Below are 14,061 nucleotides of genomic sequence, written 5' to 3'. Positions count from 1 at the left end.
CAGGTGACCTTGCCCCTGATAAGTAACAGCTGTGTTAATTACCCAATTCAGCCTCGCTGAGTCACAGCTATATCCAATAAAGATAAGTGTGATAAAAGGAAGGAGGGTGAGCTGGTGAGGGGAGAATCATCATGGAGGAGAAACCTTGAGGAGGGTGAAGAAGAAGGCTCCTGGGGAGAGAGACTTACTGCTGTCAGCTCAGTCTAGAGTCTCTTGTTGGAACCTGCAATTATAGTCTAGCTAGCTAAAAGCCTGCATTTAGAGCCTGCAAACTAATATATGCAATCATAGTTTAGCAGGAAATAACCAGCAGTCAGAGGCTGCAAGGGAAATGTACAGCAGGAGCCAGAGTCAGTGAATAGATGGAGTCAGGATGGCTAAGCTGTAAGGAGGAATAAACCTGGACCCTTTTTATGCTGTGATAAACAAAAAGTAGGTGTCTTGGCTCATTTCTACCGCTAACAAGAGGGCTGCTGCAACATATCAGAATTCTTAGAGAAGCATCCATAATTTTCTCAGTTTTAAACAACATACTTACATATTTACATTCCCTTTAAAAAAGACAATGGCACTTTCTCACCTCTGTTACCTTCAGAGAGTTTACCTTATCAAGAACCCACTATCAGCAATTACTTACACATTTTAAGTAACAGTTTTGCATTTCTGCTCCAGTTTTGCCAAGACTAAAAGGCTCAGTTCAGATGTATCTGTTTTCCAGTGACATTTATGATTGCTTTCATTTATTCAGTGAACCAGCTGTGTTGACTGATGTCTCAGAAATCAAGTTCAGTCACAGAATAATTCCATTGTAGTCAATTTAGTTGCAGCAAAGACCAATTTGACCCATGGAGCTCTGTATATTGTAAAAGGTCATGCCGCCTGTCAGTAGTTCAGACAGGATTTAAATAGAGGATCCTTCTGAATCCCAATTCAAATGAGACTCCTTTGACATCATCATAGTGTCTACATATTCAGACTGACATTTTGTCACTCAGAGCACTGCTTATCTGTTGCCATACCAAAAAGTGACTGTCATGGCTTCAGTCACATGCCTTCATTCTTTATTTCCATTTATTTGTAACTCCCTCCTCTATTCAGTGCCAGCTGTTAAAGCCAAAGTGGACTTCCTTTCTCTCTCCCTCCTGAGAGCTGTGGATGAAGAGGTTTCAGACACATTTCAGGAGGGCAGTAGCAGGGTACTGATGTCAGCCTGGGAACCCAGCAGTTCCATCAATGCCAGAGCAGCTCCACGGAGAATAGAGCATGCCTGCATGGGATACTGACAGTTACAATAATACTCCAGTTATAAAAGACCCTCACTGAATGTAGTGGTTTGGACAATAGATTTTATTGAATCCCCTTCTACTCCTGTATTTGTATGATGCTTGTACAATAAAGCTAACAAAATGTTTTATGGGGACAAGGAAAAAGATGGTCATCATTCTGAGTATCTACAAGCAATCACAAGGAAACTTTGACTTACCTCATTGTTATATAATTTCCTTATTTATGGTTATTTCCCTAGAGTAACTTTATATGACTTAAAAAGGGTTTTTCTTCTTGTTTTCCCTTTTCACAATGTATTTTCCATTGTATTATAAACCCTAATCTATTTGAAATTATTTGTAATGTCTGTTACAATTCCATCATCATTATCTGATTTTTGCCCTTTTTCTTGTGAAATCATGCTCTGTGCCTTTTTCTCAAACTTACTGGCCAGTTTCAATGATACATGAAAGAATGAAAGAAAGATTAGAATGGGTGGATTAGGTGGATTAGGAAATTTTAGAGCAGTCCCATCTTTCTTAATAAAGGTGGACAACTCAGCTGCATCCCAGTTCACATGGTGAAGAAACCTGGATGTGTGTTTGTCTTTTTTTTTTTCCTGCAGCCTGGTTTTCAAAGAAAGTTTATTAGAACATTAGAAATTTGGTTGGATATAAAAGGTGTTCCAAAGGCATTTGTTCTGGTCAGTCAAGGGACAAAGGCCTTTGAGCATCTCAATAGTACAAGCTCCCTGCTATTGTTTAAGTATTATAAATCCTTACTTACTCCTAATAGGAAGAGCAGGGGTAATAATATATGCCTGAAGTAAGTCGGATATAGCCCAAAGTAATTAAGTTACTATAATTTTCTTTAGCACCAGTATCTGGATATAGGAAGGAGACTCAAATAAGTTCCATAAGTAGGGGAAACAGAGGCAGAACACAGCAGCATGTGTCATCTGAGCATAAGCCAGTTGGCAGTGGGCAGGGGTACTGGTTTCTAGCCCATATGACTGACTGGACTGACCACAGCACTCTCTTGCCAAAAGCAGATGTCATAGAAGGCATGAGAAGAACTGGGCTTGGATATGGCACTGACAGGGTAAAACTGCACAGCAGCAAATAGAAATGAAGAGGACACCAAGCTTGTTTACAATCTCATTCTTTCTACATGATTTTAGGTTTCTATGCAGCTTTGTCTTTTCACATGTGCTCTGAAAGTATATGATTAAATGGCAGCCCCAGTTCATCCATGACCGTCACAGGTTTTATTCTACATTGTTATCAGTGGTATTATATCAACTTCAGTATTATATCAACTTCAGAATCAAAAATGAGACAGGCAGTGAATTCAAACAAGTTGTTCCAATCCTAGGATCTCCAAACAGGTGTGTCCTTTCTTAGCAGGAAATAAACATCTATGAACCTCCAACACTGTCTGTTGGATTTTGAAGGTGTTATGTTCTTATACATGAGAAGGGAGACAGTTTTAACACCCTGCAGCTTTACAAACAGCTCTTGTAAAGCATATAGAATATATGGTTGAACTGACCTGCCACTTCCATGAGCAGCTAATCACATTGTATTGGTGCATCTCCAAAATGATCTGGAGATCAATCTATTTGGGACACTGCTGGTGAGAACTCCAGCCTGTGCACCCTGTGAGCATCTCCTTGAGGCAATGGAGATATGCCTGCAGATGGGCAGAGCCTGGGACAGCCCCGACATGTCCACCATGAAGCTGGTTGCGTAACCCTCTTTCACTGGGTAACTTAATATCCAACATGATTTGAAATTCTACTTGCCTCTGCCTGAAACAGGTGCCAAATAAATTTTCTCCCTCAAGTTCCCTCCTGAAGAGGCTGGAATACCATAAGGCTGGTTACTTCTGCACACTGTAATTAGAAGGGCAAGGTTAAGCTTTCTGGTTACGTCCCAATATGGGCCAGTTTTGCCAGAGAGGCTTTTACTAGCCTAGTAGAAATTCTTTTGGTGATAAATTTCTATGCTAGTAAAAATTCCTGTACGGCCAATATTAGAGTGATGAAAAAAATTTTGCCAGGGTAGTTTATTTCACTCAGATATCCAGCACAAACTGTTCCAGCAAATGTGGGGGGTTTTTCTGCAATAAACTGCATCTGCACTATAACAGTAACATTGCCTAGTATATAGCAAACCTCAGGCAAAAGGGATTTTGGACTATGACTTGATATTCTAGGATGGAGTGAGAGATGGCACAACGTTTTTACTCTGTCATCTAGGAGGATTTTCAATTAAGTTCAGACAGTTCAGTTACAAAACTATAAAATTTTAACTATAAGAATTTTTCTCTCTCTTCTTTTTTTTTTTTTTTTTTCCCCTTTATATTTTGCTTCAGTTACTGGCCAAGACAATGAGTTTCTTGCTTTGACACAGCTTATGTCAACCAACTAAATTAGACTTTGTGAAAAAAACATTAACACTACACTTGAGAGATCTAAACAAATTAGTGATAAACTTCAGTAGTAAAGAAGGTTAAACCTTTCATCAAGAGAAATTTTATAATCAAGTTAGTCAAGCTGTCCTGCCCATCATTAATGCACTATCTCCAAGGGAAAGACACTACTGCAGATACAATTCATTAAATACTAACTGTGCAATTCTACTTAAGATATAGGTTGTTGCATTAAGCAAATTAAGATAGTTTAAGGAACTTACCCTTCCAAGTAGTTAATGAAATGGTATAACCCAAAAATTTCAATAAATTATTACTCTGTTTCAGCTGTTAAATTTCATTGTGAGGAAAAAGAAATGCACTGACCCCTAAATAACCCCACTCTCCAATCCCTCAGTATTTGTACCTCTCTGCAGTATAAAGAAGCTCTCATAACTTTTCTACTTTCATAAACAGAGGACAATATATAGGGCCAGTCTGAGTAGTAAAAGTGCATGAGTAGTCAGGAGTATGTGCCACTGATGGAAATAAAATTATTAAATCTCCATTTCTTAAGACTAGATGCCAAGCAAAAACTCTTACCTCATGCACAGATGGCTGAAACCTTCCCATCTGTTAGCAACTTCTGGTTTCCAGCTCCTGCAGGATCCAAACATCAGTCCTCTAAGCATTTTAGCATGTCTGGGAAGTATTAAGAGTCAGAGAGATCCCTGTTCTGGGTTTACACAACTACTTAAGCACAGATATTCCCTTGGGTCTTTTCCTCAGTTTAGATGTGTTTGTGTGTATAAGACATTGAAAAATCAAAACCCACCAAAGAAGCAGGACTAGACTGAGATCTCAACTGGCTCCAGGGAATACTGAAACAGGAAACGACTTTAAAATCTTGGTTCTGTTGAACAGCACTTCTGGAGTGGAATTTTCTCATGCTGTGCATGCTGGTGTGGCACAGTTGGTAATACACTGATATACACTTCCAGCAGTGTCAGAAATTATTTGAACAACAAAACAATATCATTCTTCACCAGGTATCTTTCCTTTCAAGTCGAAAATTGCATGCTGCACAGATACCAGGTGTCTTTACTTAGTGTTTTCAACCGTTGGCATCTGTATTTGTAGTATAGACAAAATGCATTTACTAAAGCAGAGCCTCCCAGGCTGTAGCTTTTGCAGCACTGGTGATACACAGACTGCTTCCACACCACATGTGGAGCCAGGGCTGCCTACTAAGAGATACTCAGTTGAAGTGTAGGATGAGCACCCAAATCTGCTACTGCCAGCAATCAGCTACTACCAGCCTGGAGGCCCTTACCTAGTGGTTTACACAGATACATAGGCAGCAATTATTACTGTTAATGGTCATTGATCAGAACAGCTTTATCATCTAACTCATTCAGGATCTTAGACTCCATAAAGTAACAGCAGAAATCACTTCAATCAATATAGATTTGTGTTTAATAATTACGAGTAAAAGTCATTGCTACAAGGCCAGCTTAGCATTAGACATAGTGGTGGATGAAATGATCGGGAAATGTCAGGTGAGAAAGGGCAGAAGTAAGAAATAAATAAGGAATTTTCACTGGCAAAGGTCAGCAAATCTTCCTGACCATAAACAACCAATATATATCTGTACTGATATGTAAAGAATATAGAAAACAGATAACTCATACAGAACAAGGCAGCTTGATAGTTTTATTGTTCCTCTATCTTAAGGAAACTAAGAGAATGACAGATAACAAAGAGTAAGGTCCATATTTCTACTCTCCCTAGACGTCCATTGAGAACTTTGGTCTTGAACATAGGTAGAATTTTCTATACCATCCAGTCCCAAGCTTCAAGATAAAATGTACATAAGTGTGTTATCAGAACTCCAGATAGTCTTAAGATTTCATATCACTGCTAGATAATACGGGGTGTTTTTCATGTCACGCCTGCATAACTTTGTTTTTTGTCCTTAAGGAAATATTTTTAAAAATACACGTTTATTTCTGAGAACCCCAATTCCTCTGGGTCAGGTGCCTCAAAATGCCTCACTTCTCAGCCCATAGTCTGGAAACTTCTGTCAGATGTGAGCAGGGAGCGAGGGGATGGTTGTAACCCAGCACATGAAGTGACTCGGACGCGAGTTTTACCTTCCCAAGGCCGTAGGGATACAGGGGTCAGCAGGGTGGGCTGTTCTGCGGAAGGGTGGCCTCGCCCGGACAACGCACCTCCGGTGAGTGCCGGTACCTCCGGGGATGGTGGCACTACCCTGGGCTGCTGAGAACCGAGCCCACGAAACTTCACTGCAGCACCCAGGAAAAGGAAACTTTTCACCGCAGCACCTGGTGGTCGGAGCATGCTCGTGCTCCCAAACGGGACTGCAGGCAGCGTTTACCTCCCACCGCAGGTGGCCAGGAGCACAACTGAGCTTCCCTTTCCCCGGTGCCGAGGAGCAGTCCGGCCTCCAGGGGCAGAACGCGCCGGCAGCCCTGACGCTGTCCCGCCGTGGCTCCGGGCTCCCGGTATCCCTCAGACACGGCCCCCCGCCGCCATCTTGTTTAACGCCGCCGCTCCTCGGTGAGGGGCCGGGCTGTGTGATCCTCTCCGACCGCCACGGTGCGAGGCCGGGCTGTGTGATCCCCTCTGACCGCCACGGTGCGAGGCCGGGTTATGTGATCCCCTCTGACCGCCACGGTGAAGGGCCGGGCTGTGTGATCCCCCCCGCCACTGTGCGAGGCCGGGCTATGTGATCCCGTCTGACCGCCACGGTGCGAGGCCGGGCTATGTGATCCCCTCTGACCGCCACGGTGCGGGACCGGGCTATGTGATCCCGTCTGACCGCCACGGTGAAGGGCCGGGCTGTGTGATCCCCTCTGCCCGCCACGATGCGGGGCCGGGCTGTGTGATCCCCTCTGCCCGCCACGGTGCGGGGCCGGGCTGTGTGGTGCCCTCTGTCCGCCACGGTGAGGGGCTGGGCGCCGCGGAACCCCTGCTCGCCATGGTGGGGCGCCGGGCGCTGTGGAGCTGCTCCTTGCAGCTTTCCGCGCTGCCCTCGGCGCGCTGGTCAGGTGGAACGCCGCAGCCGTTTAACAGCTCCTACCGGAGACCTGCAGAGCCGCCGCCGTGGAAGGGGTGGAGCGGCACCATGGAGGAGGAGGAGGAGGAGGAGGAGAAGAAGAAGGGGGACGAGACTCTTCAGGGGCGGCAGCAGCAGCCCAGGAGGTGAGCTGCGCTCCAGCGGCAGCAGCGCTCTAGGGTCGGGGGTCTCTGTCCCCGCGGCTTCCTGTGAGCGGCGGGGAACCGGACCGAGCCGAACGGCGGCTCCCACCCTGTGCCCGTCCGGAGGGGAGGCACTGCCCCAGCTGCCGCCGTCAGAGCCCGGCTGGCGGTCGGAGGAGCGGAGCACCTGCTCCGAGCGCGGCAGCGGGGCTCTCCAAACACACACACGGTACCGGGGCCCCGCCGGTGAGTGTGGGGGGCCCGGGCTGAGCCGCTGCGGGAGGCGGTGGGAGCGGGGTAGAACGGGCGCGGGCACCCGCTTGGAAAAGTTTGCGGGTGGGCGGGCGAGGTGCGTGGGGCCGGTGAGCCCGGCTCCCGGCCGGGGAGGAGCAGCACCGCCCGGCTGCCCACGGAGCTCGGCGTGTGCCCCTGCCCCGCTCCCTGCCTGCCGCCCTGCCTGGGCACAGACCCCGACGGGCTCCAGCTCCAAAAGCAGCTGCGTCTGGGGGGATCATTTCGCACCGGGGAAAGAAACCCTGCAAGAAAAAAGTCCTGCGTTCGCTCCCAGCCAAGGCTCTCCTTTCTGTCAATTGACAATAAAACATGCTGCAGCAGCGCTGGGAAAGAAACAAGTTATATAATCACAAAAAAAAAAAAAAAAAAAAAAAAAAAAATTCATAGTATCGGCGGCTCAGAAAATGTTTTCTTTTGAAGAGGAGGCACGAAGAGATGTTTATTGCAAGTGGGGGGGTTCGCGTTGTATAGTGCGAAGTGGAGGATATTAAGGAGGTAATTTAATATAATTAGTGCAGTCAAATAATCTCAATGATCGTCAATTATCTCTAGCAAGGATTTGGGGAAAGTGTTTGTTGACTGCAAGCAGTAAAATTCATTAACTTATGCAGAAATGTTTTTTTCCGGTGACGATTATTTCTTCCATTTGCTAAATGGTGATTATGAAGCAAGTTTTTAGTTTTAAAGAAAAGTACTATTTGTACTTGAGTATTTTTTCTGTGTTTTTCAAACTGCTCGGACTAAAGTGGCATCAAAATTAAAGATAGTGACAGGAAATCCACTTCGGTTTTCTGGTAAAAAAACCTTGATAAGAGTGGGGGGGGGTTATTCGTAGTAGCAGCTGTATCAGTTAAGAAGGCAGGAAGCTTATCTGATTCTGTAGATAACATTCTGAGGAATATAAGAATATGATTTTTTTTTCTTACTAATTCAAGAATTACTGCAATAGCTGCTTTCAAAATACCACAATTTTTCTCAAACTGAAATGCCTATTATAAAAAATAATGGGAGTTTTTAATACCTGGAAGTTGAAAAGCCCTCTTTGATTCAGTTATGATGGAGAGTTGTTTTGGGGAGAGGAGGAAGTAAGGGATGACAGTGAAACAGTTCAAATATAAACAACAATTCAGGTTCTGCTTGAAAGAGATATGAAGTCTTCTTAAGAGGAAGCAACCCATTATTATAATTTTATTGAGGAGCAACCAGGAGAAATATACTATTTTCTCAGCCTCTATAAGCTCAACATTGAACCAAAGCTGTTAATTCTTCATTTAGAAATAGCTTTTAAGTTCTTTTCAGCAAAAAGGATGGCAATTATTTTGTCTGTGCCGAGAAAAACAGAAATACTGCTATATTAATTAGTGTCTTGAACTGTAACATCTGCAGTGAAATTAGTTTTTCTTTCTGTCACATCTCTGAATCCTTTCCTGATCTCCCTTTAATTTTTTTTTTTATTATTATTTTTTCAGTCAATTGCTTTGTAGGTTGCAGTGTGAGCCCTACTTCTAATACCTTCAGAGTCAGGACCATGGAAAATCACTTGTTCGCCTTGTGCCTTAAGATTTGAGTAGAAAGGATTTTTCTGTAAACGAAATGTTGCACTTTAGTTTAAATATTCTTAGAAAATCTAGGAAGGAAGTTATGTGTTATATACGTTCTGCGTGTAACATCTTGGTGCTTAGCAGCTGTACAAGGAAGGGATGGTTTGGGTTTGAATAGCCTACAGCTGCGCCCGAGCAGATAAACCTGGCAAAGCTGTTCAGGGAAGAGAACTGGGCATTGCCATGTGACACTGTGAAAACACTGCTACCATCGGGCCCCTACTATGGAAAACAAAGTTTGATAAGATGTGTGAGTGAAAAATTGGTTGTTAAAGAAATTCTGTCAAGAGTTACTTCTTCTGCAGGACCTGTTACTGTGGTTGGAGCTTACTCACTACTGCCTGGTGAGTAAGGCTTATGATAGGCTACCAGGTTTTATTGCTTAACAGATTTGGAAGTATTTTTGTCATTATTTGGACTGGTTTCTGAGGGAAGGTTTCAGTGATATTCAACTATTTGATAAGAATGTGACAATAGCAAGACGTTTATGTGTGTCTATTCAGATGTGTTTGCATGAAACACTTTGTCTCCATAAAACACCTATGTGTTTAGGATGGTGCCTTGGAAATTAGTAGATGTCTCATGTTTGTGTTGGAAGTATGCCTTGACTCTTCCATAAGAAGAAAAACCCAAACCACACAACTTCTCGTATTAACACTTCTGTTGTTGACTAATGACCAAAGCACTTTGCATTTCATTTAGAGTATATGAAGACATTGCAATCTTGAGTTGTGGGGATGGAATCAAAGGCCTTTTATATACAGGAAAAAAGGGTGTAATGAGAAACATTTACATATCGTGATGTTTCCAGTTTCCTTGAGTATTCACGTTTTGCTGTGTCTCTGTACTGTCCCTTGGAATTTCTTCTTAAAATGGGTGTTTTTCAGTTAAAGAACGGTAAGGGTGCTGAATTAGATGTGTTTTTCTGGCTTTCCAGTATGAAGTTTGGATGTTCAAAACTTTCATTATTTGGAAAGGCTGGTGACCTTTTATCACAGTCAGCGCTGTGATTCCAGGTCTGGTCTGGCTGGACGGAGCGTAGCGAAAATAGAGGAGTGGGAACGATGGAAAGCCCAAAAATAAAACTTTAATGGTGATAAAATAACAAATACAGAGACCCCATGGTCTGAAGGGAAACATCCAAAGACCCTAGGGTGTGGCTAACTTAATATGTAAGGTTACCTGAGCACAAAGGTCCAGTCTCAAGTCAGGGGCAAGGACATGACTGTATGTCCAAAGGCCCTGAACCAACTGAGAACCAGAACCACAGACGTGACCTATTTTGGAATGATGCCATTAGCATCCTGATTTCCATATCCTTCCTCCCATGGTCTCAGGTTGATGGCTTCTTCATAAGCTACCTGAGCTGAGGTATTATCCATCTCAGCTAGCTTGGTTCCCACAACGTTTTGGCTTAGTTTGTGTTAAAGTTGGTCTTTTAATAGGTACATTCAAGAAAAGCGTCTGTTTCAACAAAAAAACTTTTCACGTCCTTATCTTAGCTGACCTGGAAATTATTTGCTTGGATTTCAATAAATTTGAATTCAAACATTATAAATAGTTCTGTAAAATCCATATATGTGTGGGATGCATGTACATACATAGACAGAGGGAGAGAGAATGTTGTTAGGACAAGCAAAATTTGATTTTATTGAAAATTAAGTAGAATAGAAAGAATTTAGGGAAGTATTTTTGTGTTGAAGAAAAATTACATTGGGCCAAATGTACTTGGACTTTGAACTGAAAAGAGGGTATCAAAATAGACAAGCCTTTAAATATTAAAATAAACAAAATTTTATGACTGTCTATTAACTTAAAAATAAAATGGAGTTCTTGGGTGTTGCTGCACTTCCTGGACAACTGAGGTTTCATAGGGTTTTAAAGGATTATTCTTGGTGTGAATCTAGAGGAAGTTTGCATAGGTGTTTGTTCCATTCTGGCATGGGGAGACAAGGAAAAAGAAAATTAAAAGGCTTAGTAAATGAGCTGGAGATAGCAATTGCACACATAAAAGTGCCAGAGGCTATGACAAATTAACTTTAGATCCTGCTTTGCCATGTGGATCCTATGCATCAAAGCTTTAACGTGATTTCTGAATGTTTTTATGGAAATAGTTTTTACATTGCCTCTCTAACCAGATGCTACAAAGGAAATCAGTTTTCTCCCACAGCATGTTCAAGTGGAGCCTTAATTTCATTACGTGTAGCAGCATTTGGGTTTAGTCATATCTAATTGACATTAAGATGTTAGATGGAAAAACTTTTACCCTTAGGGTGGGATGTGAGCTTGTAATATTTTAAAACTTTTTTTTTTTTTTTTTTTTTTTTTTTTTTTTTTTTTTTTAGTTAAGAAAAATGTATGCTAACTGCTTCAATGGCATCATAACTTAAAATACAAACTCCAAGATGCAGAGGTTGTTAACACACAGGAGTGGCTAAAGCATGTTTTTAAATGCTCAACTTCAAAGTTTGGCAGTTTTTTCTAACAGTAAACCCCATCCTGGTAAGGTGTGCCTCTGTCATTAACTGGAGTCACATCAGTAACCACCTGAAACTAATGAACTACTCGTTTGCATAAATAGTTACACAAGTGCAGTTGGTGCCAGAACGCTGAAGTCAGGCTCTGGATCCTGTAGCTGGGTTGGTACAAGCTTCATGGTTACTCTTTTGGAAAAGCTTTATTGCAATTCTGGTTAAGTGTGAAGGGCTATCCATGGAGATTGCAGTTGCTGGAATCCATGACTTAGCTGTCACACAGCTGTGTGCATATGCTATCTGCACTTATTTTTCTGTTGGTTTAAAAGCTGTCTGCATTGATTTGTGACCTGAGTATTGTCTTGTGTACCATAACATAGCTGTAATGAACAAACCTTGCTTCTGCTTGCATCTGCCTCCACCCTGCAGAGCAGGTAAGAAAACTTTGATTCCAGCTCTTGTTCTTTCAACATTCTTTGCTATACATTAACTAGTCAGATGAAACTAGTTGTTTAGGGAGAGCAAAGGAAAGCAATTTCCTTTCTGGTGTAGGGAGATTTGACTCCAGCTTTCCTTTGGTGACTGCTTCAGCAGTAGCACAGAATTATACTCCTCTTGTGCTTAATCATAATGATAGTCTAGGCTGCTCTTTCAAATGTGATGGCCACAAGCCAAGTTTTGGGTTCTTTTATTCAAGACTGCAGTAAAAATTGAGGGTAGAGAAGAAAATAATTTATTTTAAAGGCATCTCTTGCCAAAGAAGTTGGCTCCTGGGTCTGTCATCTCTGTTCTTCTGCGTGTTCCTTATGGACAGCTACTGTCATATCAGGGATCACAACCTAAACGGAATAAGCATGTAACAAAAATCTTCTATTATCTACAGATCATAGACATGTTTGGGGACTGCAGAATGCACATATTGGACAGGCCAACCAGCTGGGGCACCTGGAAACAAAAGGAAGATAGTTATGTATTGTCCCAGATCCAGGATCTTTATTCATTTCATACAATGCTCATAGCTGGTCAGACTTAACCCAGCATTGAGAAATAATTGGCTCCAGGGACTACAGATGGGCCTGACTCTTAAAGCCCATTTGCATTTGTATCCAGAGGCATGTAAAGGTGTAGCTGATAGGCATGAATAACTTTCTATTGGTTTAGTTCCCCTAATGAATACCAGCAAAATAGAGGTGGAATGTGTAGTTATGGGAATGGGCTGCCTTGTGGGTGGTAGGTAGCTATTGAATGTGCTTGGTTATAATATGAAACATTACTATCTAAGGAGGTAAATGGAGAGTTGCAGCATCATCAGTACTAAGTGTAAATGAAACCTTTGAAGAGAATAGATTGAAAATGAAAGGGTAGGAGGAATTGTTGAACCTAACTTCGTGGTATATGTAACTGAGCTACGCAGTGAATTCTAAATGGGAGGGTATTCAATTAATTTTTTTTTAGGCCAGTGCTGGCATAAGTAGTTTTTGTTTACAACAATATATTCACCCTTCCCTGTCCTAACCAGTTTGTTGGTATAAACACTTGCATGGTTGCTCAGTGATGCAGGTGAAAATTAAGTGCTTCTCTGGGGATGGCAACGTAAGAAGTGACTATAGGCTAGATTAGTTTCTTAAACAAGTCCACCATGTGGACAAAAGTATTTGTTTTGGCAAGCCTGGGTGGTAGTGAGGGCAGAAATGGATTTGCTCATGGTAGTGGCTGCTTAAGTAATACAGTTGCTAAAAAATAAGCCGAGCAATAAATGACCATGGGTAGATGCCTCACCTTTTTGTTATTTGTAACTAATCTTATTTTTCTCCATGATGTCTAAATTAAACTTTCCTCTTTTTTACTGTTGATCCTCAAAGCTAGATGAGAATGATAAAGGACTTATTCTAATTGCATGAGGCTGTTTATGGAGAGAACTATTATTTTTACTGTTATCAACTCTTTTATTTATCTTTCTCGAATAGCAAACAAGGACAATGTAGAATCAGGATACTTACAGATCTGTTGAATGAAAATTTTGGCAACGCTTGTTGTTAGGGATTTTTAATGTGATTCAAATAATAGAAGTATTCACAGATCAGCTAATGTGAGCTTGAGATATTTGTGTGAAATCCTAATAACAAGAGTATCTGGAGTAATTGCTGATGCAACTGCTGTGCAGTGATAAAAAATAGATATAGTGCAAGAAAACTTCAAGATGTGTAGCAGTATACAGTTCACAGAAGGCTCAGGTTTTTGTTCTGGTAAGTCTACAGTGGTAAGATGGAACAACTTGAAGTACTGCACAATAAAACTTTAAATGCATTCAGAATTTTCCAGTCTCAAACTGTTCATTAATTAAAGCAGCCAATTTCAGACCTGAAGGAAAAATAAAAGCAGAGCCAAAACTTAGCTGGCAGTCATTTGATAGTAAAGCTTGTGGGAGCCAATTAGTTACATGGTCCCTAGCGTTTGCAAATACCTTTCCTTCTAACTGAAACAATTATTTCAAGCCAAAATTCATGGGGTTTGCAGTCATTAAAATATGTATAATGAAAGAAAACTTCAGAGTTGTGTAGCTGTATATGGAGAAAGCTCAGAGTCTTGTTTTGGTAAGGCTGCAGTGGTGTGAGTTTGCTGGGAATTGTGTGCTGTCTCTTCCTAGGTGATCATTAGTACAGCCTAGTTCTGGATGAAGTTTACACAGAAAGACAGTGATTAGAAATGAACCAAACCCTTTAATTCAAAAAAGCAGAGAAATTAAGGGTATTTTGGAAGCTGTGGAATGTTTACCAGGCAGTCGTAGAGTT

At 41.9% G+C, this 14,061-nt stretch overlaps 1 protein-coding gene across 4 annotated transcripts in view; it reads left to right on the top strand.

Moving 5' to 3' along the window:
• The first annotated feature begins 6,659 nt into the window (after positions 1–6,659).
• NAPEPLD (N-acyl phosphatidylethanolamine phospholipase D) overlaps positions 6,660–14,061 on the top strand; it is a 22,208-nt gene continuing 14,806 nt past the window's right edge. Inside the window, exons 1-2 of one of the 4 annotated variants that reach the window (XM_040061748.2) lie at positions 11,416–11,434; positions 11,650–11,703. Coding sequence is in view for 1 of the 4 variants with exons in the window: in XM_040061751.1 (XP_039917685.1) it covers positions 6,680–6,903 (224 nt within the window). In the remaining 3 variants the exon portion in view is untranslated. Of the gene's footprint in view, positions 6,904–6,935; positions 7,147–9,028; positions 9,140–11,415; positions 11,435–11,649; positions 11,704–14,061 lie in introns of those variants that run through there. The other 3 variants (XM_040061751.1, XM_040061747.2, XM_040061750.2) reach the window with 3 other exon arrangements.

Source organism: Hirundo rustica, chromosome 4, assembly GCF_015227805.2.
Source record: "Hirundo rustica isolate bHirRus1 chromosome 4, bHirRus1.pri.v3, whole genome shotgun sequence".
Taxonomy (NCBI): Eukaryota; Metazoa; Chordata; class Aves; order Passeriformes; family Hirundinidae; genus Hirundo; species Hirundo rustica.
Note: the sequence above shows the minus strand (reverse complement) of the source record. Positions and strands in the feature narration are given on the sequence as shown.